Raw genomic sequence first — 23250 nt, 5'->3', positions numbered from 1 at the left:
TGCTGCAAGATGTTACAAGAACAACTTATTCCCTTGCTTCCTAGAACTGAAAATGGCAAAAAAGGGTGTGCTGAATCTCTAACTATTGCTGATATTTGCTCTATGTATCACCTCGATACAGTTCTACTGATTCATCAATAGTGTTCTGGCTCCTGGCAGTTCTGTCTGCTATTGATTTCATTTCTTATTGTACTAGATGATGTACGAGACCGAGCAATCACTGGTCTCCTACAGCCTGGTTCCTTCCTTAGTGCGCACATAAATATGAATGCGGAACAACTGGGAACCCAGCACTGCTGCTAAGGACCTCCTCCCTCAACAAAAGTTTTTCTGGGTGGGTGAGGGTTCAGTGCCTGATACCCAGTGGCTGTTCCCCATGCTGGAAATGAGAAACAGCACAAGAAAGAAAATCCCACTTACCACAGCGCCAACTCCGTAGCTAGCGGCAGGGGCAAGGGCATGGTAAGGATCTGCTGTGTACACCCTGCCATAACTGAAGAGAGGGAGAAAAGATATAAAAGAAAAAACAAAGTCACTCGGGAGGGGCAGAGTAACAGCTCTCTGACCACAGGTGATGGAAGCAGCAGCATGCCCTTGCACACACATGTCTGCATCCATGCACACACAGGCACGCAGGCAGCTCCTCTGCAGAGAGATCCTATGAGCATGCTGCCATGCATTGTATGAGATGGATGAGAGAACGGCCTGCCAGGAGGAATGTGGCACAGGCCATGAGCCTGACCTGCAGGAAAGAGGTCAGCACCTTTGAAATGTCAGCCAGCGCATCCCTTACCTTTGGGTAATTGCGTGATGCAATTAGGGACCAGAGGGACTGCTGGCACTAGAGCTACTGGTAAAGAGGTCAGCACCTTTGAAATGTCAGCCAGCGCATCCCTTACCTTTGGGTAATTGTGTGATGCAATTAGGGACCAGAGACTGCTGGCACTAGAGCTACTGGCACAGTAACAGCTGCTAAATGGAAAGCAGTGAGGGATTCTCCACTATGAGAGGAGTATAAACTTTAATATGCTAGGATTAAAACATGGCCTCATTGCACAGGCAATGAAAAATCTCAAGGCAAGCACTCTGATGAAGACAATCCTTTGTATCTATTCAGAGCTGCATGCTAAAGCATCCTAGAGCACTGCATGAGCTGAGTCATCTTTACTTTATGAGGGGGAGAGAAACGCACCCAGTGATTTAGTAGCCTGCCCAAAGCCTGATCTCTGACTCTGAGGCTGTAACCACACTGCCTGCTTTGTGCAGAGGAGAATCACAAGGACAGGGAAGAGGTCAGGATTTGTGCCAGCTCACATACACTAAGAGCAATACTGTCCAGGAGCAGAGACAAACCGTGCACTCAAGTCTTCTGTGTTGGGAGGTGCATGCATGTGTGCACATGCGAGTGCAGGTCAGACAAAGAGATGGGGCAAAGAAGCAGAAGTTCTGTGATGGATCAATGCTCCTTGAATCCCTGGGCACAGCAAGCTAGCCCCCATGGACACCTCTCCCTTACATACCCATCGCTGTAAGCTGCTGCAGCGGCTGCAGCGGCCGTGGCTGCTGTTGCAGTAGCAGGCTGTGCATATCTGTAGGCTGCATATCCACCCTGCAGGAGAGAAGAGAACTGACTTTACAGATACCTGTCCACCCATGGAGAGCATAAAAAAATATTTTAAAAAAGTCACACACATCACAAGGAGAGGAAGTGTTTCAAACTGCATCAGCTCCCATGTCATGTCTATCACAAGCATCACCCACTATCTCACGTATATTCCTTTCCCTAGAGGGACCAGGGAGGCCCTTCCATTATCCTCTTGAGCAAAAGGAATACACTAAAGGAAAACTGAACATTGTTACAACCCTACAGAAAATGCAATTTGGCATGGAGGAAATGGAAACCAGGAAAGATCCGGAATCTTGCAGGCAAGATAATTTCTATGGTGGCCTCTTCCTCTTAAGGAGGGGAAATCAGAGGTGGACACTTTCTATTAAGTATTTTAGAAAGGGAATCATTCAGAGAAATTCCTTCTTCTTTTTTTACCCTCTCTCTTTTACAGCCAGGAAAACCCAAAGGGCTAGAATTTAATTTGGTCCACATGTGCAAAATATCAGTAGTCAGAGGTGGTGAAAAGTAACCAGGAAAAGATGGTCAGAGAAGACAGTCCCCATTGGTTTCTGGGCTGTCAACAAGCAAACCAATATTGAGGCCAGCCAGACTGTTCTCCCCTCCTCTCCATATAAGAATGAAACAGGTCAAGAGAATTATGCCAGAACAGTCTGTTCTGCTGCTGTATTTCTGCCCATGCTACACACCTGTAGCAAAGGTGATCAGAGGTAGTGACTAAAAATGTAGTTAACAGCTGTGTTGTCAAAATGTGAATTCTGACTCAGAGAAGACCTGCAAGTCTTCTGGAACTCCCACAAGGAGCTCTTGGGGCAGAGCAAGGCCAGCCACCTTTCAGATCAGGGACAAAGGTGGCATAGCAGGCAGCAAATAGGGCTCTGAAGCCTGGTTACATCTTTATTGCATTTCTGAACACTTTTTTTAACTTGGGGTGAAGGCTTAGTAAATGAACCATAGTTTTAACTTCCTAGAAACACAGTGAGCCATAAAAAAAAAAATCACAGAATTCCAGATTGCTTCTGGCTTTTTCTTTTTCCTTTTTCTTCCAATTGACATTTCAGGGTTTGAAGGACCAGAAGGCAGAGTTACGCTCTTCACCTCCAGAATCAGCTCAACATACCTGTACCACTTCTTCCCTATATATCTTTTGCATATGTGGAACTAAGAGTACAAGATCAGCTCCACTACAGAACTTTGTCTTTGCTCAACAGTGCTCAATCTGGACCTGGGTATCTTTTAAATTAGAAGTAATGATTTAATGATTTTAAATTAATATTGGTTTCTTTCATGTGGCCTGCATTAGCTCTGTGAAGGCTGATGTGCTATCCAAAACATGCTTGCAGACCCTTTCCTACTCCAGAGAAAACGGAGTTGCAGCCTCTACAATCTTCTAGTTAACAGCAGAAAAAGCAACACAGATGTGAAAAGCAACACCTGTGAAACATCACCACATGGCCTGGAAAAGATGCCATGTTACAGTTTAACCCTTTTAATCCCAGCTGGCTGTTTCAAATCCTGCATTTTGGATTGACAGTTGGGGATGTTTAGCTTGGTTTTGCCATGCTATCATTGTACCACCATGTAAAACATGACAGAGGCCAGAGGAATGAAGTGCAGCCTTAATCCAAATCCAATTTTCATTAGCCTCACCAAATTAAGACAAAACTTTGTATCAATGCCATTGCAGTATTCCCCTTAGGCTAAATGCTTCCTGAACCCTTCGTTTGCCACTTGGGCACAGTGTAGGAGGCATTTTCTCCAGGTACTACCCTCTGCAGGGCAGCTGGCCTTAGCAGGCACCCGTGATTCCCACTCTGCCCCACACTTCCACACTTGCCAGTCACATTTCAGACCAGAAGCTGCTTCAAACGTGCCTGGCACATACTCTGAACATGACAGCAAGATGCAGTTTGAAACCAAAAAGGCTTATCATATAATTGTCTTTTAACTCATGTCTCTCATAAAGGAAAACAAAACAGAACAAAACCAAACCAAACCAAAAATAATCAAAAAAACAAAAAACAAAGAAACCAAAAATAAAGAAGAAGAAAGAAGGTTTGGAATCAGGTGTGGGAGGGGGAATGGAGTAACATTTATTAATCAAAATTAAAAACTAAGCATGCTGACATCTGGAGCTAGAACAACCAGCAAAGTCACCACGTTCAGACTCATATTGGCTAGTTCTATCCATCCCAGCATTCTCTTGGGACAGCAGTTCGCCCTAGGCTCTACCACAAGCTCAGTGAAGTACACAGCCTCAAGTACTAGAGCGTGCAGCCACAACAACCTGCTATTACGGAAACAGTCAGTCACCACTGGAGTTAACATTCCAACCTCAACGACTCCCCAGCACCGCCCTCGCCCCCCAGGATGGCTCCCACCCTAGCCCTGTCCCACACCACAATGTTAATAATTATAACAAGCAATAACCCATCTGTTATATCAGAGAAGGGAACAGAGACTCCACTGAGAGATTTAGAGCGGGATGTTAACATTTCTTCAGTCAACTGCACAACAAACAAAAAAAAAAGAAAAAAAAAACAACAACAAAAAACAGGAGAAATAATTCATTGGAGAAATGAAGTTAAGAAATAGCTGACGTGTATTGCTTTTAACCATGCACTGATGCAAACTGAAGCTACTGGTTATTTTAAAAAGGAAAAAAAAAATCTCAGGATAGAGGTACACACGTACAGGCAGACCTGCTCATTTCAAAGCAATCTGCAAAGTCTACTTATGTGTACTTCAAATAAAACCAAAAATGGGGATCATAATGGCCATGGTGCATTCCTGTCAGAGGAGCAATGAGTGTGGACAGCTGGGAGATTTCTGAGACAGGATGTATTTAGCATGACCGGCAGGTCCAAACACACCAAAATAGGGTGAAGGAAAGAGGAAGAACTGTTGCAACTACAATTTGTTTTTATATAAATCCTTTCATCAAACTCTGGGACCGTACAGAGCAGGCACTGTACAGGTTGCCTTACCCAGCTGATGCTCCTGTTCTCCATTACCTAGGATCCACCTATATAATTCAATAAATGCATCTAAAACCTGTTCAGCTTGTCCAATGCACCAGATATTTTCTCCTGCTATTCCTGTTCACACAAAACTTATAACTGATATGCAGAGCTCATCTGCAAGGTCCTAGGACCCCTAGTGATTTCTGGTGCTACCCACTTTAGGTACTCCAGTAAATAAAAATTGTAACAGCATAGAGCATCTGCAACCACAGTAACAAAGAGGGAAAATGTTTCCAAATGAAAGAAAGAATTATTAAAAAAAAATTAAAAAAAGAGAAAGGGAAAAAAGGCCCTTGCCAGCTTCAACACATTCCTTCAGTGCCACAGCCAAACTGCAGCAGAAGAAACCAATGAGTGGCATAGTGCCTGAAACTCAGGACAGCCATGCAAACTCCCACTCCACCTGTTTGGTTCCACAGGGACAGGTTACCCATACAGGTTCAGTTTTTAAAAATCTTTAGTCTCTTCTCAAAAGAAGTAAGTGTAGCTGAGCTTCTTGTGAAGATGTTCTGTCTGAGATATTTCTGTCAATGGGACAATTTAATTACTGCCTCCATAAGGGAATGGGAACTAGTGAGAAGGCTTATGCATTTTCACTGGGCATTAAAAACAACCAAAAGGACTGTGCAAATTAAGATTAGCCCTTTTTGGTACAAGCTTTTGGACTGTCTAGGGACCACGTGACAGAAACAAACACCAGCCTAAATGCTGCTTATTTTGATTCAAGCTCTCTTTCTCTGTCTATCTGGCATTCCAGTCTTGCTGGGGCTATACTGGATCCCTTTCCCCATGTAGTGCTTGAGCCTACAGACCTGAGCTGTCCAACAGCTGTAGTGCTTGGGTATGAACAAAATCTCGTATTTAAAACTATTCTTCTGTGATGTTACTGTCCTTGGCTCATCAACAAAGCAATATTTTAACTTTAAATTTCTTCTTTAACATTAGGCAGCTTTTTCAGTATTGTCTTGTTTTCTGAATGACAAACATGGGAAAACAACACATACAGGAAGCTGCAATCCCAACTAAAGCAGCATTCCAATTACTGAGTATGTTAATGAAAATAAATTAGCATTTTATGTGGTTCAGCTCAAGTACATCTTCTCCTCAACTCTTGAAGTCCGTATCAGGTGATCAATCCAACGAGAGCAAGAGGAAATCCAAAACTACAGCTTACTATGCCAGTGTGGTATAAATCTCCCTTTTCTTCTTCCCTTCCTGCCTTAGAAGGGCACACAAAGTATGTCACTGCCCTCTTTACTCCAAAGAGCCATTCTGCCCCTAGGACACAAGTGTGTCCATAACCCCAGAGAAACATGGAACTCATGGTACCAGTTAGGTACATTTTAATGCTTGCCAGGTTCAGGCAGCGAGCCAAATTTTAGGGTCTTTTATTTGTCATCTCTCAGATGTGTCTTCTCCACCCCCATACTTCCATACAACAGAAGTTAAGAAGCAGAAAGGGCTAGAACCGCTTCTGGTATTTCTGTATTAGAAGGGTGGCATACGTGCACCAGGAATGAGCATGAATGAATTAGAAGAGGTGACAGGACAACAGTGTCCATTGCAGCAAGTGCTTCTACATGGTAATGGGACAAGCATGACCTTGTTAACCTTTCCACTGAATTAAAGTTTTGTTGGTTTTTAGTTTTTGGTTGGTTTTTGTTTGGTTTTTTTGAGTGAAATGCCACTTGGTATGAAATCTGGACACACGCCACCCTGCTACAGCGGGGGCTTGGCTCACACGTGAGTCTGCGCTGCTCTAAAAAAGCCTCTGTTCCCATCTCTAATGTGGTGCTGGAATGGTTAGTATAATTCAGTTTTTTCCACTGCAATCCACAATCTGATTGGTTGGCAGGTCACACTGGCACTCCTACCTGAGGTATTTTAGCGCTAATGATTGGTTCCTGTAAGACTATTCTATAACAGAACACAGGAAGAGCAGTTCAAAAAAACACAGCTGTGGAAAGAAACAATCATACATACAGCCCACAGCGGGGCTCACCAGCCTTTTCTTTCCAGTGGATGCAAGCACGCTTTTCACAGGCAGGAGCAGTCTTTGCACAGGTGGGTTTGTTTGGGTTTCCCCCCCCGCCACCCAGATTGACCCCATTGTAGAAGAAAGATAACCTTTCTTATGATCCGAAATGAAGCCCTCTGCATCCTGGGGCAGGTTGTTTTATCAATTCAGGTGTCTTGCCAGAGTGGGACGCATCCAACAACAGATGGAATGCCTTCTTCACAGAAGAAATGGCTAGCAGGATGGTTGCCCCAGGAAAGAAAAAAGGAGTGAGGAAAAGGAGGAGGAGGAAAATGAGAAATCGGTGCATAGCATCGGTGCAGAAAAAGCAGCCCAAACTTGGGACACTTCCCTTTCATCTCGCCTAGCATTAACCACTCCCTGCCAGCTCAGCTCCTTTTCACAACCCTATGGACTCACAAGTCTTAAGAGAACCTTGATTTAACTTTCCCCCAGTCCTAACTGAAATGTCCTCTGCCATACCTTCTGGAATCTGGGTAAACCTATCACAGCAACCAGAGGGATAGAAGCGCTGCAGTGAAAAGCACAACAAATCAGTGACACACAGGGACACTGAAGTCATTCCACCTGTGCCAAGCAAATTGTTTGGAAGGGCAACTTCAAGTTTGGATAATGATAACTGAACTCCATTGGAGGGCTCTGGCCAGCAATAACCAGGAAAAGCACCACCATCCACTTTGATGCAGCCCTCTCTTCCATCATCCTGCCTTCTGACAGTGACAGCACTGCCACCAACAGCAAAGGCATCAGAAATCCACCTAATGGTTCTAACCTGACCTGGGGGCTTGGCTTTGTGTTACGTGGTGGTACTGCTCTGCAGCACCAGGTGGTTATGGGTGTTCTCCACTGCTGAAGTTTCTGTCCTTACATGTTATATAAGCCTCTCCTCCAAAAGCTCTGAAGAAGCTTTCTCAAAAATAAGGAGTAACCCTGGCCAGACTTCCCTTTCAACATGGCAGCCTTTTATATGCCACACTCTGTGGGAAGAGGCACTAAGCACCATTCATTTTCTTGGTTACATGCCATAGCAAAGTCAGTGTCTGTAAAAGTAGTGTTTTAGGAGTGAGGCAGGAAAACACAGAACCTTCTGTAGTCCTTGACACAGCTTTATAAAGAAACACTTGACTAGGCAGATCAATCTTTAAAGGACTGCACACACAATAGTGTATGTAAGAGTGAAGAAATGTACACAGTTCTCTCTATGTCAGACAGCACATCTTCCAACTGCTCTATCTGGGCTGGAAAAAACACCTGTCCAGAACCTGATCCTCCATATAAGCCAACAAAACCCAAAAGCTAGTTTCATCCATTATCCTGAGTCTAACCCCAGGGTCCTCTTTATAAATGTCAGGAAAGGCACCTTCAAAGGAGCAGGACTGTGAAATTTGTGCTGACAATTGCGTCCCTACCCAAATATACAAAACTTGCCAGCTCCAGAGAGCTATGAGCTACAATGCCACAATTGGGAACTCTGATAAAGCCAGGCAGGCTATGAGTTGCAGTGGCAACAGAACATTTTGGCTTTGAAAGGCAAGTTCCTACCATATTCCCACTCTGCAACAGCTCTCCCTTGGAGAGGAAAGCACTTTTCTCACTAGCCAGTTCAAATACCTCCATCCACAACCCACCTATGTACACACAGACTCCCTGGAGATTTGCAATACAGACTGACTGGGTAGGACAAAGACAATGACAGGACAAAGTCTCCCGTGGTATAAGAGCTAATTCCCAAACAGGAGGAGGCTGCTGACTCTTGTAACCAAACACCTCCACATATTTGTACTTTACAATTCCCTGAAGAGGTGAGAGACTCTAGCCTATTTAGGTGCCATTCCTACCAGCAAAATGAGATGTCAGTTTTCCTCTAGCATCTCAGCCTCCATTTTTAATCAGTCCCAGTGTCTTCCCCAAAGGGATAATCTCCACATCCCAGTGGCACACGGACATTTTTAAACATACAACTTGTTCAGTGTAGTGTGGGCTACACAAATCAAACCCGAAAGGGCCCCAAGAGGGAAGAGAAAGGGGAGGGAAGAGGGGGAGAAGGAAAGGAAGGTCTGAGGCTAAACCAGTCCTGTTATTTTTATATCCAAATTATGTAAATGAGAGAAGTGTTGAGAGAAATTTTAATTTGCTAATCATCTCTCAGATTGATTAGTACCAGTGTGCATATGGGGGACAGGACACCCAATAAACTGACCCTGGCAATGATCAGGAAACCCAAAGGCTTAGGTCTTGCACCCAGGGGCAAGCGCAGTGACAGAGAAGCATGCTTGCATTCCTAAATATATAAATATATATCCACAAGGAAGAAGAAAATTAAAGTAAATGATATTTAAAAAACCAAACCAAACGAACAAACCAAAAGAAAAAGAAAAGAAAACAAAAAAAGGCTGGCTTGTCAGGGGTTGGGGACAAAGAAGGCTCCGGTGTGTGTACTTACATAGAGGTCAGCACCGTAAAATCCGTCCTGGTAAACCACACTGCAGAAAATCCACACAAAAACAAAACAAAAAAAAAGAAAACAAAACAAAACAAAAAAACAAACAAAAAACAAAAGAACAGAAAACACATTCCGGTTATTGAGGACGGCAGCATGCACATGCGTTTTACACAGGCAGGTGATGTATGAATCCACAACCTGGGCTTTTGGCAGGAGCAAATCAGCAAGAGAACGTGTGTGCGCACGCACGGCTCCAAGTCATCTTCCATGGCATGCAAAGGGGGAAGGGGTGGGCAGAGGGGGAGACAGTATGCAAAGGAGAGACGGAGGGGAACCACCATCTTGTACAGTAAATATTGACTCAAAAAGATCTGACATCCTGAAGAGAGACACAAGGGTTTAGAAACCTCCACTGTCGGTTGTTCTCCTGGAATGATTTTAGTTACCCCCTAAAACACATGGAAACATTGGCTTCATGAAGTGGGCTTGTGAAATTGAGGAGCCCTTCACAGAAGGCATCCCACAGGGGCTGGAGTCACCTACATCAGGAAGTGTGGTTCAGAGACTTGTGCCTGATTACATTTTTCAGGCTTCACAGGGCTCCATGACTTTTGTTTCTGACATCCATACATCACCTGCTTTTACCCTGCACATTAGACATGCGATAAGATTTGGCTGATCACACAAGCATGCAAAGTATTATTATTCAGCATCTTAAAGAACCGATGCAACACCTCAGGAAAACAAGTCAATCAATTCTGATCAAAGTAAACACAGAGAAATGTAATTGAAAAGAAAAAACCAAAAATACCCACAATGCATTGCTTTCACAAGCAGAGATAATGAGCTAAAAAGGTTAGGTGACTGGTCCAAGATCTGAAAATTGAAAGGTGCAGTGGGAGTCCCTGGTAGTAATTACTTATTCCATAGCAGAGAGGAGCAACTGGAAGGGTTTCCATGGGATGGTGCTTTTTCTGCTTTAAGCCATAGTTTTGTTTCTCTCAGAACTTCAAGCACAAGAACTGTTAAACAGAGCCTGGGGTTCCCAAATAGCTTCTCTTACCAGAGCACTCACTAGCATAAGACTACACAGCTCACTCTGGGGACAGGGGTTGGGGAAGGATGAGGAAGGAAGAGAGGGGATGCCCCCCACCCATTTGAGTTCAGCGTGTGCTTCACATACTGAGGAATTTCCTCCAGTTTTGTCCTCTGAAGAGCTCCACACAAACTTGCTCGAGGCTTTAAAAAGCATTAATCCCACCATCTGCAATGTTCATGACTTACCCATAGCATTAAGAAAAAAGAAGGTATGGAACACTAGCTATTCTTTTGACTATCATTTTTTACTCATCAGATGGAATGTGAAATGCTGCCAAGAGCCTGCCACCCTCAGACACCCACCTATTGTAAGGCACACACACACAAAAAAGCCCAGCAGATCTTGCCAAAATTCTGCATGCTATTACTAAAAAAATAAAACAAAAAAAAAATCTTGCAGTGTTAGCTACTGCTTGAATAATTTAGTCTTGCTGCCTTCCCCAGGAAAAGTACACTCCATTCCCAATGGACAAAGTTACTGTAGTCTCCAAGAGCGCTGGGAGCAGGTATGAAGATAGAGACCCTTGTTAGAGGAAGAGGGGAGCCACTTCAGCAGGGAGAAGCAGGCCATAAGATCATGTTTGTTGAAGCTATATTTTTACAACCACATAACAAAGAGTTTGGCTCCTGGGGCAGTGACTTACATTGCTGGGTTCTCTATCTAGGACCAGGAGTGTTTTAGCAGTGATACTCCACCTGCTCCTGCAGGAAAGGCAAACGCACGACAGAGGAAGTGACTTGGTTTATGAACAGGTTAGCAGTTTTAACAGTTATTCTAAACACAATCAGTTGGATGAACATAAGCATTACCACATTGGATCAGGCCACTATTTCTATCAGCAAGAGATGCTAGCATCAGCCTCCAGAGAAAACTGCAAGGAACACTAATAAAAGGTAAGAGTAAGAGTTCCGGGATCCAAACACCCAAATGCACATGAATCCTCCATCTCTGCTTTTGTTAGGACTTCACTGACATCAACTTCCAGGGCTGAAATTTAGCAAGGTTTATTTATATGGTAGAATATCCATATTTGTGATTCTTAATGCTAGCAAAACCAGAGAATTCCTTCATCTGAGAACCATATTCCAGTTATGTAGCTTGACCAGAAGTATAAAACAATCTGGCAGCCAGTCAAATCTTGGTGCAATCTGTGAAAAGTCTACTAGCTGTGCTAAAACATCCAAGGGAAAAAGAAACAGGCTGGTTTTGTAAAGTAGCCAGCATAACATTTAGGTGTACCAACAGCTGACTGTTGTGTTGGAAAAGGAGCAAAAAACCCACTTCAAACCCTCAAAGCTGTCTGCTGCCTTGTATCTAGTCTTCTATCTACTATGGCTTCAAATGAGTGAATCTCATATATATTTACACTCCTAGATGAAATTACTCTTTACTATGGCAAGTCTATTATTCATATAGGTACTTAATGACCATGCACAAGTCAATGACTAACCTATAGTTTGAGAAATAAAATTTATCAAGTTTATTTAACTTTGAGAGTTTTACGGTAGGTGAGTTTTTTTCAGAGTGTCTGAATTCTTTCAGCTTTTGGTCTGAAGTGTTATTTATATAGCATTTATATTAGCATTCTCATTTTAAAAGCATGGCTGCTACAAATCAGGGCAATATTCCAGTACAGTTTTTACTTGTGCTTTATATCAGAGTAATAATGTCTTCTTATTTCTACCAAGTGGCACCTCAGTTAAAACTGAAGGTTGCATTACTGTTCAAAGTCAGATTTAGGTGACTATTTAACTCACCTACAATAGTCTAAGCAGTTGCTTTCTGAGGTATCAGAACTCTTCTTTGGATAAACAACCAAGGCCATGCATAAGTATGGGCATTCCACATATGCATTAGCAAATCCTGAGCTCTTGAAATAAATATTAAAACTATTAAGAGCTGTGATTTCTTGCATCTTCCTCTGGTTTAGCATTTGACACTGTCAAAACTTATTCTAACCTGGATGGTGCTCAGGTCTGATCCAGTATGGCAATACCAATGAGCTTTCATTAATCTACATTCTGTATTTTTTAAATTCTGCTAAGCTCTCAAATGCAATGATACCATTAAGTTTTGTAACTTAAACACCACTGAGGTTTGGGAAAAGAATTCCTTCTATCAGGTTTGAGTTAACCTGCAGCTTACTTTACTGTCTTCTTCCACATTACTCACTATGTCTTGGTCATTCATGTTGCTGACTGATCTTATGGTGTCATCTTTCCACTGGCCAGGAAGAAAGTAACCGATGGAGGGCAAGATGTCAGGAACGTGTGCCTTCCATGACCCCGTGGAGGTCAACAATGCTCACACTGAGTGGTGGCTGTCCTACAGGTTACTGCAGCATGGAATTGAACTGCACATTTTGTATTATTCCACTAGGAATCCAATTTGTTCTATACAGTATCTTGCAGAGACTCAGACTATGATGGCAAAAACCACCAGTAGTAGTTAATTACATCCCAGTGATTGGGACTAGGGACAGTTCTGGGCCTCTGTGAGTCTGCCTTGCTTACTGGTGCCCTGTAAATGGTTACTAGGTAGTATGCTGCCCATGAAGACATGGGATCAGTCAGCAGGTCAGAAAAATTCAGTGTAATACCAGTAAACACAGATATGAGACAGTATTTGGAAGGGCTAATCACTGAAGCCTGGCCCATATTTCAAATGAAAATAAACGTTTTACATGGGAGTCAGGCTGGATTTACATCAAAGACAAGGCCTTCCCAGTGCCCCACTCATGACAGCCTCTGGCTAGGAATGCTCTAGCTGTTACTACCAGGGATGAAAAGCACATTCCCCCTCCCTGGTGCAAATATTTCATATTCTGCTAGATGGTAGCACTTAGCTTTGCTGCTTTGTTTCACTGTGGAGCACTCCCCAGTAAAATTGGACTGGGCCATTTTTAGAGCAATAGACAGACATGTTACAGGCCAGAGGCTATGGTTAGAGGACAGAGAATGTAAACTAGGAGTGGTGGCAAAAAAGTGGATTTGAAAACCCAGAAGAAACACTCTGTTCAGAACATTTAGACAAGAGGTTTCATTTAAAGTCTTCTGGTGAACTAAATACAAACATTGCCAAAACTGCCAAAGAGCAAAGCTAGACAGATACATGAGCACTGCAGCTTGCTTCCTGGAGCTCCACTTCAAATATGAGACTAGACTCTAAAAGGGTCACAGTAGCTCTCTTCACTTAATCTGCCACAAAGGTATTGTGAGCTTATCCAGCATAGATCAGGCCAGCTCCCTGCACTGATTTGTATGGATGCCACTTTCCTTCTTAATAAAAGATTTATGATTTTTTTTCTTCCCTTTTGGCCTAGTGTAAAGGAAAAGAAGGATCAGTCCACATCTCTGTGTTGGAGGATTCGATTCTACTCCTGTTCTTTCTGAGAACATTGCCTGGAAAATATGGCAAGTAGAACTCGAGACAATATGATTAAAGCATCCTCAAAATCAGAAACAAAAAAACCAAACAAAAAAAAAAAAAAGACGGTTTGGAAGGGATTTGCTGATTTAGCTCTCATTCCACCACATTTAAACAAACCAACAAAAACCCAAAACAAAACTCACATACAGACCTATCCCCCCTACTTTTAAACAGCAGAATACTCCTTTGTAACAGCATTTTTTGCACTGCATTACTAGTGATAATCTGAGGGCAAAGAATGCTAAGGCCACACTTTGCCATTGCTTCATTGCATTATGTTCTCTCTACATCCCAAATGCTCCCAGCTTTAAATTAATGGACTTGATTAATCTTTGTTTTAAACCTTTTTAAACTGTCTCCAACAAAGAAAGCAAATCCATTGTGGGTAACTGGCTCTTCTGTGTCCTACTGCCAGATGGTGAGGCATGAAGGTAATGGATAATATTCCTCATTCCCGAATATGGAAACACAAATGGAGTACAAAGAGCAGAACCTTTTCAGGAATTTTAGATTTTCTCTTTGTGTCCTTCTCAGCAGCACTATAACATATTGGGTCAATGGATGATAAGTAACATATGCAGACAAATTGAGAAATTATGAGAAGGAACCCATCAGCACTTTAAGCTGTAGCAAGTACTGAAAATTGTTTCAGTCAAGAACACAGAAAAATTTAGATTTGCCCCCAGTGGATGCCATCATGTGCAGAATGCTCTGGCACTAGCAAGATCTTGACTCTCACCATCCAGACAATTTTAGGGTTTTTTGTTAACTGATTAGCTATTTGTGCAGAGCACTCTGCTCTTGTGACCAGTGCTTACCCTGGGTAGGCAGGGATGGCCGTGGGAGGTACTGCCCGCACTGCCCCGTACACTGTCCTTCCTCGGCCCCTCAGATGGGCGCCCCGGAACGCCGCGGCTGTGGTGGCTGCAGTTGGATAGGGGAAGCCTGGAACTGTGAAGATAGACAAGGTGGAAGGTGAAAAGGATACAAGCTCTGCCCCAGAGAACAACCACCTGCTTCAAACAAAGTGACACGACAGCTCCACAGCGGTGGGACATTTGCCATCAATCCTGCAGAAGGACATGCTTATAACCCAGCAAGCATCCCATACATACTTCCTGCTACACCATGGCCTTTGGGGGGAGAAGGGTTGCAGAGAGGTTTGGCATGCAAGAGGTTAATGTTTTGGCATGCCTTACCCACCCCAAACAGGGCTCAAATCCCCCCACCTTTCGATACTGCCATGCAGTCTGGTTAGAGTCTGAGAAGCATGGGGAGTTACTATCAATACAGCACGCAGTTCTTCCAAAACTGCAGAGGCTCTTTAAAATAATTGGTCAAGAGGCCCTTAAAGTCAACCAACTTACATCAGTCTCTTCCCTCCTTTCCCCTCCCACTCTTTGCCACCCAATCCTCTGTATGTTCATTTTAAAGCCTGAAAGACAAGATAGCCCATATAACAGCAGCAGCAATTTCCCATAAAATGCCAGTTTACTGAGAGCCCACCTTCATTCAACAAGTGTGACCAATAACTGGCACCACATATAGCAATGCCTCTATTATAATGCTTTCAACTGAAGTAAACTGGCTCATGATGAAACTTTGTAAAACCTCAGAGGCATCTGCAAACACGTCATAAACAGATACTGAGAGGGAACGAGTCCCAGGGCACAAACCCAACCCAGCATGCATCCAGGTGCATGCCACTAGGGGCCCTGCAGACCCGTGGTTCAGCAGCTTGTATAATATGTACTTTAGGGATTTGTCCGTTTGGTTTCTTCCATTTCAATACAGGGAGGGGAGCAAGGGAATGGCCTATTCCTCACACACACCCTCCCCTTGTTCTGCAGCCTCCTTGTGGTGCAGAAGGACCCATCCAGCAGTACAGCAAGATACTGCAGATGAACAAGTTACAGCAACTGTACACTATACTTTGGTTCAAGGTAAACTCATTCCCAGCGTGACCCATCCTTTCAAGTATATATTATACAGACTGGAGAGAAGAAGGGTAACAGGTCATCATTAACTCAAGCACAGTAACAATACAGGGGCCATAAGGGGCTACTTACTGATTAAAGGAATGTAAGTGTTAATACCCCCCCTTCCTGACAGGGGCACTGCGGCGTCATTGCCCAGCGAGACATCTGCTTGAAAGCTGGACGCTAATTTAATTTAAAAAAGAATAAAAAACAAAAACAAAACCGTAAAATGGTTATAAAGAAACAGCAGATTAAGAACATAAAAAACACCACTGCAGTTAAATGGCAGAAGTGGAAGTGTCTACTTAAGCTCTACCTGCATATAACTCAGGGCCGTACACCGCTCCAACCACAGGACTCAACTTCCAACCTGAAACAACAAAGACTGCAGTGAATGCCAAAATCTACACCAAGAGAAGGAACGGGCAGCGTGGGTAGGGGGAATGGTCTCTTGCATGCGCCCCAGCTCCACATGCACAGCTCTTTCCAATTTCTGCTTCGCCTCAATCCCCCTTGGTGTAGATGGAGGCCAACTGCCCTTTCCTAATGTTGAGCTCTAGGTCCAGGTCACTGTATCGGAGGGAACAGCAAAACATCAGCTGATCCACAGCAGGCGGAGGCACTGCTGTGGGAATGCCAACTACCTTATATGCATATTTGCCATGAGCATGTGCAACCTGGCATTCCCTGCAGGAGCCTTGCTGCCAGCTCCTCCCTACTTTCACTGGGAACACTGCAGATACAAGCCCTCTCTAAAGCCACCGGCCCAGACTGTCATCTCAGGTAAGTCAAATTGTAGCCTTGAATTCTCAAAACACCCTTCTGTCTTGTCTGCTAGAGATCTGCTAAAAAGCAACAGTGTTTGAATTTCCTCATTAACTGCATTACGCAACTATAGTTCATAAAACCAAATAATTCTATTCATCTCACACTTTCCCCTCACTGTTATTTTAGTATTTCTCTCCTTTATGCTTCTTTTCAGGTGAAAGCCTTCACAGAGAAATTATTTCATTATAATCTGGATAACTGGCAAGAACTGCAAATCATCAAGATAAAACCTACAAGAGAATAGGGCTTAAAGAAGTATGGGTATAAGTTAGTACATATTTCCAGTCACATCTAGAAACCTGTCTTTCCCCCCTCCAGCACTCTAATGGGGGAGAAAAGAGATATAAAGCTAACAATGTGATCTGGGTTGGCTTCCACAAAGCATTCCTTTCAGGAAAGATCTCAGCTTTCAGCTAGCAATCACAGAGGCATTTTTATTTAAAATAAATACACTTCCTCTGTCAGGTAGCCCATGTGCACTTGCTGAACTTTTAACACCTCTAACCACTCTAGAAGCCATATGAACAACTCTGTGAACTGCAGCCCACCAACACCACCCCCTCACCTGCTGGCAGAGTATCAATGACAGATGCAGTGCAGGCTCCCTCTGCAAATACAGGCACACTGCTGCTACACTGGTCACCTTGATAGCAAAATACTCCAGTGGTGGCAACAACAGGACTGTTAACTCTTAAATTTAATAACAGTTGTACAACCATACTTGCTAGTACTCCTTAAGCCTCGTCTAATACTAAATTTTTTTGCATAGCTTTAAAGCTGGCTTTAAACTGCTGCCTGCAAAAGCAAAATATTCTTGTACGTTATCACTTTCACAAACAAGCCAAGTTTCATTACCAGTCACACACATGACAGACGTTTTCTGCCCTTGTTTTCAGGACAATGTACCATGGATGCCTTGCCTTTTGCTACAAAATCTCCTAGTTCCTTCCAGGTACTGCGAGACCCAGAATCCCAAGCCTTTTGTTTGGCCCTGTTTCCTCAGCTCAGTACCCAAGGTAAGATTTACTTGCAAGGGACCACGCAGTAAGTCGGCAGCAGAGCAACATAAAAAAATTATCTTCTCAGTTTGGAGTCTTACTTTGTAATCAAAACAGACTGTCACACCAGCTACTACCTGTATGCAGCTTCCTGCCTTGATGAAACTGTTTGGGAACATTTTCACACCAAAAAGAACTTTGCTGCCCGGTTCAGGACAAAGACTCAGATTCAAAATCTTTATCAAAGCAACATTCAGTTCTGCTGGGAGAATGACTTTTTATGCCATATATGCCTATGGAGTAAAATTACTTCACAGAGAACCACCAAGATACCCCAACAAAACAGGATTCCTCACTACCCAAACAACTTGGTCTTTCTCTGTTTAGGTTCACTGGAAAATTCACTGAGCACACGCAGTGTGAAACAAAAAGCAAGCAAACAAGCAGCACAAAGGCTCTGTGTTGCTGGTTGCCTGGGAATAGCTGTACTTTTACAGATAGAACCTAAACTGAGCTATCTTAAGTTATTAAGCTAATTACTTACATTAAGCATCTTAAGTTATGTTTCTGCATTCTTATTTAGGTATTTATGTGATGGCAGTGAGTCACAGGAGCACTGCACATCCCACCACGCAGAATCAGCTTGCAGTAGCAGGGCAGGCAACCACTGGTCCTTGGCACCTTCACCCATCTTGGGTACATGGGGCATGTCCCTACTTCTCTCTGTCCCCACTTCTCCATCTGGAAAATGGTGTTCCTCCACAAACACTTTTGGGTTGTACTGAATGATATAATGATATAAATTAGAGTTTGTGAGGTTTTATTGGTTCCTTTTGGTCCTGAGGAGAGGTCATGACTTTTCCCTTTTGTCTTTCTTCAAACGTTTCAGCTCATCACTAGTACAAACAGCCTCTCTTACCATTTGCATACGGTGTGACCATCTTCTTATTGGTCATCACTCTCGCAGTGGCATTGTTAACCTAAAAGTAAGAAAGGGGAGGGGGAGGAGAGGGAAGGAAGCACAGAACGTTAGGGAAAATGGTAAAAAACTCTCAGATACCACACACACACACATACACACTATACTTCTCTGAGCAAAAAAAAAAAATTAAACAGCTAATTTTACATTAATGCAATCTTTAAATTACTTTTAACAGTTGCCATTTAATTATAAAAGTTACAGCTAAACATGGCATTTTAAAATTATGCATTAAACAAAAGGCCAACAAGAGTAAAGTGCAGATTCTCCATCACCCTGCCATCCCTAGACACGGGATTATTTACAGCTCAGTGATCAAAAGGGCAAAACCCTAGGTGCTTTGTCCAGGTCTCTTAGAGAGGCAGGAATAATTTCTGCAGCTTAGGGCAGGGGAACTGAACCAGCTGATGTACAAGATGACTTCTTTCTCAAGCTCACTGCTGGAATTGTGGCCCAGCAGGTTACTGGCAGGACATTTGGGTAGAAAAAGGTAGCCTGGAGTCCCTCAGCATTAGATTTGAACTCCCAAGGCTTGAGGAAATCTCTGGAACATCACCAACTCCTTAGACGATCCATACTCACTGATTTACACCCACCATTTTCAGACCTTTTTCCAGATAATTTTTTTTCCTTGTCACAAATCTCATGGGACAAAAAGAATACATAGCAGCAGACCTGGATATTTTTTGGGTTTACTGTGCCCTCTACCCTCTTTACAGAGCTCTGCACAGTTCCAAGCAGCTTGCCTGCTCAAGCAAGTGGGGTGTTACTGCAGAGATGGTGCTGATAAAGAAAAGATGGACTAGTTTGGAAGCCAAGTTACTGCAGCCCCGTGTCAGCCTCAAAGCTCTTGCAAGGAGGGTGAAGTCTTTATGGATCATCAATAATTTATCAAAACGCATGCCCAATGGGAATGGAGGCCAGAGTGAAGAAGAAAAAAAAAAAACGGATACAGAAATAGAAGCTGCCTCAGGCCCTTGAGATGTATGGATGGTGGGCACACAGGGTGGGGAGTCCAGAGCTACATTTTACTCTTGTTTCAGACCCAAAACAATAGAAACATTACACATTTAAAAAAGAAAGAATGGGAAACAACAATGATGAGACTGAGAGCATGCAGTTAAACACACACAGATAAAAAAAAGAAAGAAAAAAAACACACCACAATTGATTCAGAGGGTGGGGAGGGGAGGAGTGAGGGGATAGGGTCTCACAGACAATCATTAGATGGAGCGAGTGCCTGAAATCAGCTGCTACAGCAAAGTGCAACACAAGCACTTAAAGGAAAAAATGCCAGAACCAATCAGAAACCACCAGTCAGCAAAGAGACCAACAGCTGCATTTAACTTAGTAAAGAAATAAACTGGGGAGGGGGCAGAAAGAAAAAGAGAGGAAAAACAATAACAGCTACAAACAGGTCTCAGATAGAAAGAGCAGCAGAAAGAAGGGGCAGGAGAGAGAGAAGAGGATATGGGTGCATTAATAAAAACCAGCCAAACTGGAGTTCAGTAACTCTGAGTAAGATGTGCAAGGGGAAATCACCATGAAGTCAGTAATCAAACAGCTCAGACTGCTACAAAACAATATGTACATCCAAAGTCCAGGCGGCATTACTCAACAGCATTGAAAATAAAAGGGGGAGAAAGGGAAGGAGGTGGGTGGGGACAACAAGTCAAATCACATTTCGTAGTGTTAATGTGAGATGGCAGATGGATTTTTTCTTTCTTAATTTTTTTTTGTAATTTTAAGAAAAATTTAAAAAAAAAAAAGAAAAAGCTTCTTCTCTAGCACTTTTGTTTCACTTACCGCCAACTCGTACCATCGCCAGCATTGTGTATAGTTACCATGGAAAGAGTGAGTCAAGTGAAGGGCCCTAAACGCTAAACCATCGGAAAGGGAAATAAAAAAACAAAACAAAACAGAAAAAAAAAAAGGCAAAATATGCAGACATCTTACTCAAAAACGGCGGCTTTTTTGTTTCAATATTTGTACTTTTTGGTTTGTGTTTGTTTTTTTTAAAGAAAGAAGGAGAGAGGGATGATGCCAGTTAGCCTTCAACACAGTGGAACACCAAACTGGTCAACACCAGTCATGCCCAACATATGGCCATGATGGCCAGCCAACATTAACCCTTCCCTCCCCAGTGGTGAGAGCTAGCAAACTTTTAGGATTAGCTTTCACCAAACCTGTTCTTGACCATGGGCAGATCAAGAAACCAGCAGTGTGTATAGCACAGCCCACTTGGGGCTGTCGCCCCCAGTGTCCCCACCCCTCCCACAGGCATCATCTCACACTTGCATGGAGGAGAACTGGCCTCAGAGGAAAGAGAGGATACTGGCTGGCCCCCTGCTTTCTTTTTTGGACACAGTTAGAAGTTGGACAGTACTCTTTCAGTTAGTTTTGTTCAGGCCTGGTAACAGGAAATCGGAGCCTCGCAAACTGAAGCAAAGGAAAAATCAAGACAGCAGAAGGGCAAAAACTTGGAGTGGGTGGGAATAAAACTAAATAAAAGAAGAAAGAAAAGGAAAAAAATACCCAAAACAACAATAAAAATATTCTGTAAAGGGTGTAAACTTCTATACATTTCAGTGCTGGGAGGTGAAGGACACAGACACAAACACACACGCACACACAAGACTGGGATCCAAATGTGAAATAAGTGAGGCAAGACACAAAAAGAAATCAAAAGAATAAATATAAAGAAGAAATTGAATTACTGAAGACATGCACCTCGATTTTACGGCCCTCTACCACGGTGCCGTGTAATTTCTCCCTGGCCCTGTCTGCATCAGCACTATTCTCGAAAGTTACGAACCCGAATCCCTGCATGCAGCGGGAGAAGGGGGGAAAACATGCACATCGTTATATATTGAAATACTGATCTCTAGGTAAATAGAGAAAAAATATCACAGTATGAAATCGACATCAGCACAACTCAGCAATAACCTCCTAGAGTCACATTGTTCGTTCATGCATGTTTCATAAATGAAAGAAATTAAAATCAATAAAAAAGGAACTGTAATCATAATAAGAATAATAAGAGTAATTAAAAAAAAAAGGAAACATAAAAGCAATTGAGGCCAGACCAAAAAAGAAGTACGAAGTTACTCGAGACAATTTTTCATTTTGGTTTCGTTTGGTTTTTTGTTTAAAAACACTAAACCCTGCTCTGACATAGGCAAGCTGGGTAAGCCCAAGTAGGGCTTCTCTCTCCTCTTAATGAACACCAAATTTTGTAGGACCCCCGTCCACCCCAGACACAGTACAAGACATTGACACTGAGCAGCACTTTGTCCTCTTGAGAAACTGCTATGAGAGTGAGCAGCAATCTGAGTTCATGCCTGGGATCAGGAATTCTGCAAAGCTTTGGGCAAAATCAAACACTGAACCTTGCTTTTCTCACCTGTAGAATGGAGACAGTAATAATTACCTACCTTAGAACACTTGAAAGGAAGGGCTTTTTATAAAGCATCCCTTGTAAGCTCTTCAGGGCACAGCTCATGCCTACTCCTAAGCCTGTAACTTCCCCAATGATACATGGGGCCCTGAAAGTAAGCAAGGCTTCTAGGTGGCACCATAAAATAAGCATATTTAATGAATATCACATACTGTAGGTTCCAGAATATTCTTATCTCTGAGTACTGTGGTGGACTTGACTGTAAATCTAAACACCTAAATGCTGATTCATTGGTCAAGGCAGGTTTTGTATGACACTGCTGACCCTCTACTACCTCTCCCTGCTACCCATCTTACTCAGCTGTGTTCTGAGATGGCAACCTCTGTGCTGTGGAGAGCAACAGATCTCTGCCTAGTTAGAATACAAAATTTCCAGAAAAACTGACATGCCTTGCTTGGAGCAACCACAAAGGCTCAAGGACTGCCAAAACATTGCTTTAGTTACACAAATTCAGGTTTACCACACCCATGAAGGGACAAGCAACACATGCCTGTCCTACACATGCTCATGCTGCTGCCAGCTCATGCAGTGGTACAGCAGGGCAGGGTAAGAGACCATGCTTCCTTCCACAGAGCTGAGTGCACTGACATTAAGAGAGAGCCAACATGACAAAATGAATTAGGATTTTAACTAGGAGCAAATGGCATCTTAATACAGACAACTGTGATGAGATACTCTTCATGCCATTAGAGAGAGTGGACCCAAACAAAAACCATTGTTGCATTCTGCTTTCAGGACATTTTAACAACAGCAATAACTGGCTCCTGTGGCTTGGTATAAAGCAAATACTGCTTTAATGTACAGAGAGTCATCTCCACTGGCTCCAGTACCCTCAGGAGCAGAACAACAAAGCCTGTATTTGATGTAATGGAAACTCCCTTGCAGTGTTAACTGAAGAGTGAGGTGATGAGAGTGATCTAGAGCTATGCTTGTCAGGGAAGGGGCATGCTAGCCAGGCAACCTCCTTCATGCACCTTGGGATCAGCATGTATTTGCACTGGACAGCCCAAAAAATAGACAGCATCTTGATTTCTAAGCATTGTTAGCAATAAGACACATGCAAGCCGTTATTCTTCAAGTGCTTTTTAAAGGTCTTTACAATACTAATAATGAACAGCCCAAGCTGTTTAAGTGACAAGCTGGCCTTTATCATCCACAGCTAGGTTCCCAGCACAAAACTGCCACAAATTTTTTAAATTCGGGGTGGTGGTGGTTGTTTTTTTTGAGGGGGAAGGTTTTTTTCCTCTCCCCTGAACAGCAATAATAAAGGATCTTAGCCAGTACTGCAATGCTGAGATCAACAGAAGTGCTCCTTTGGGCTCCAACCCAATAATCTAAAGCTTCAAATAA

The 23250-nt window shown here is 43.0% G+C and overlaps 1 protein-coding gene across 22 annotated transcripts in view; it reads right to left on the bottom strand.

Annotated features, from left to right (window-relative positions):
- The window catches only part of RBFOX2 (RNA binding fox-1 homolog 2), a 171746-nt gene that overhangs the window by 6979 nt on the left and 141517 nt on the right, over positions 1-23250 (bottom strand). For 4 of the 22 annotated variants that reach the window (XM_039725387.1, XM_039725395.1, XM_039725393.1 and 1 more), the window contains 8 exons: positions 21174-21266; positions 18384-18444; positions 15955-16008; positions 15729-15821; positions 14478-14610; positions 6525-6567; positions 1521-1609; positions 421-493 (listed from right to left, as the gene is read on the bottom strand). In XM_039725387.1, the coding sequence (XP_039581321.1) occupies positions 421-493; positions 1521-1609; positions 6525-6567; positions 14478-14610; positions 15729-15821; positions 15955-16008; positions 18384-18444; positions 21174-21266 (639 nt within the window). The other 18 variants (XR_005629393.1, XR_005629385.1, XR_005629388.1 and 15 more) reach the window with 18 other exon arrangements.

The sequence above is a fragment of the Passer montanus genome, unplaced genomic scaffold (genome assembly GCF_014805655.1).
Source record: "Passer montanus isolate IOZ18808 unplaced genomic scaffold, ASM1480565v1 scaffold55, whole genome shotgun sequence".
NCBI classification, from domain to species: Eukaryota; Metazoa; Chordata; class Aves; order Passeriformes; family Passeridae; genus Passer; species Passer montanus.
This window is presented reverse-complemented; position numbering and strand designations above follow the sequence as displayed.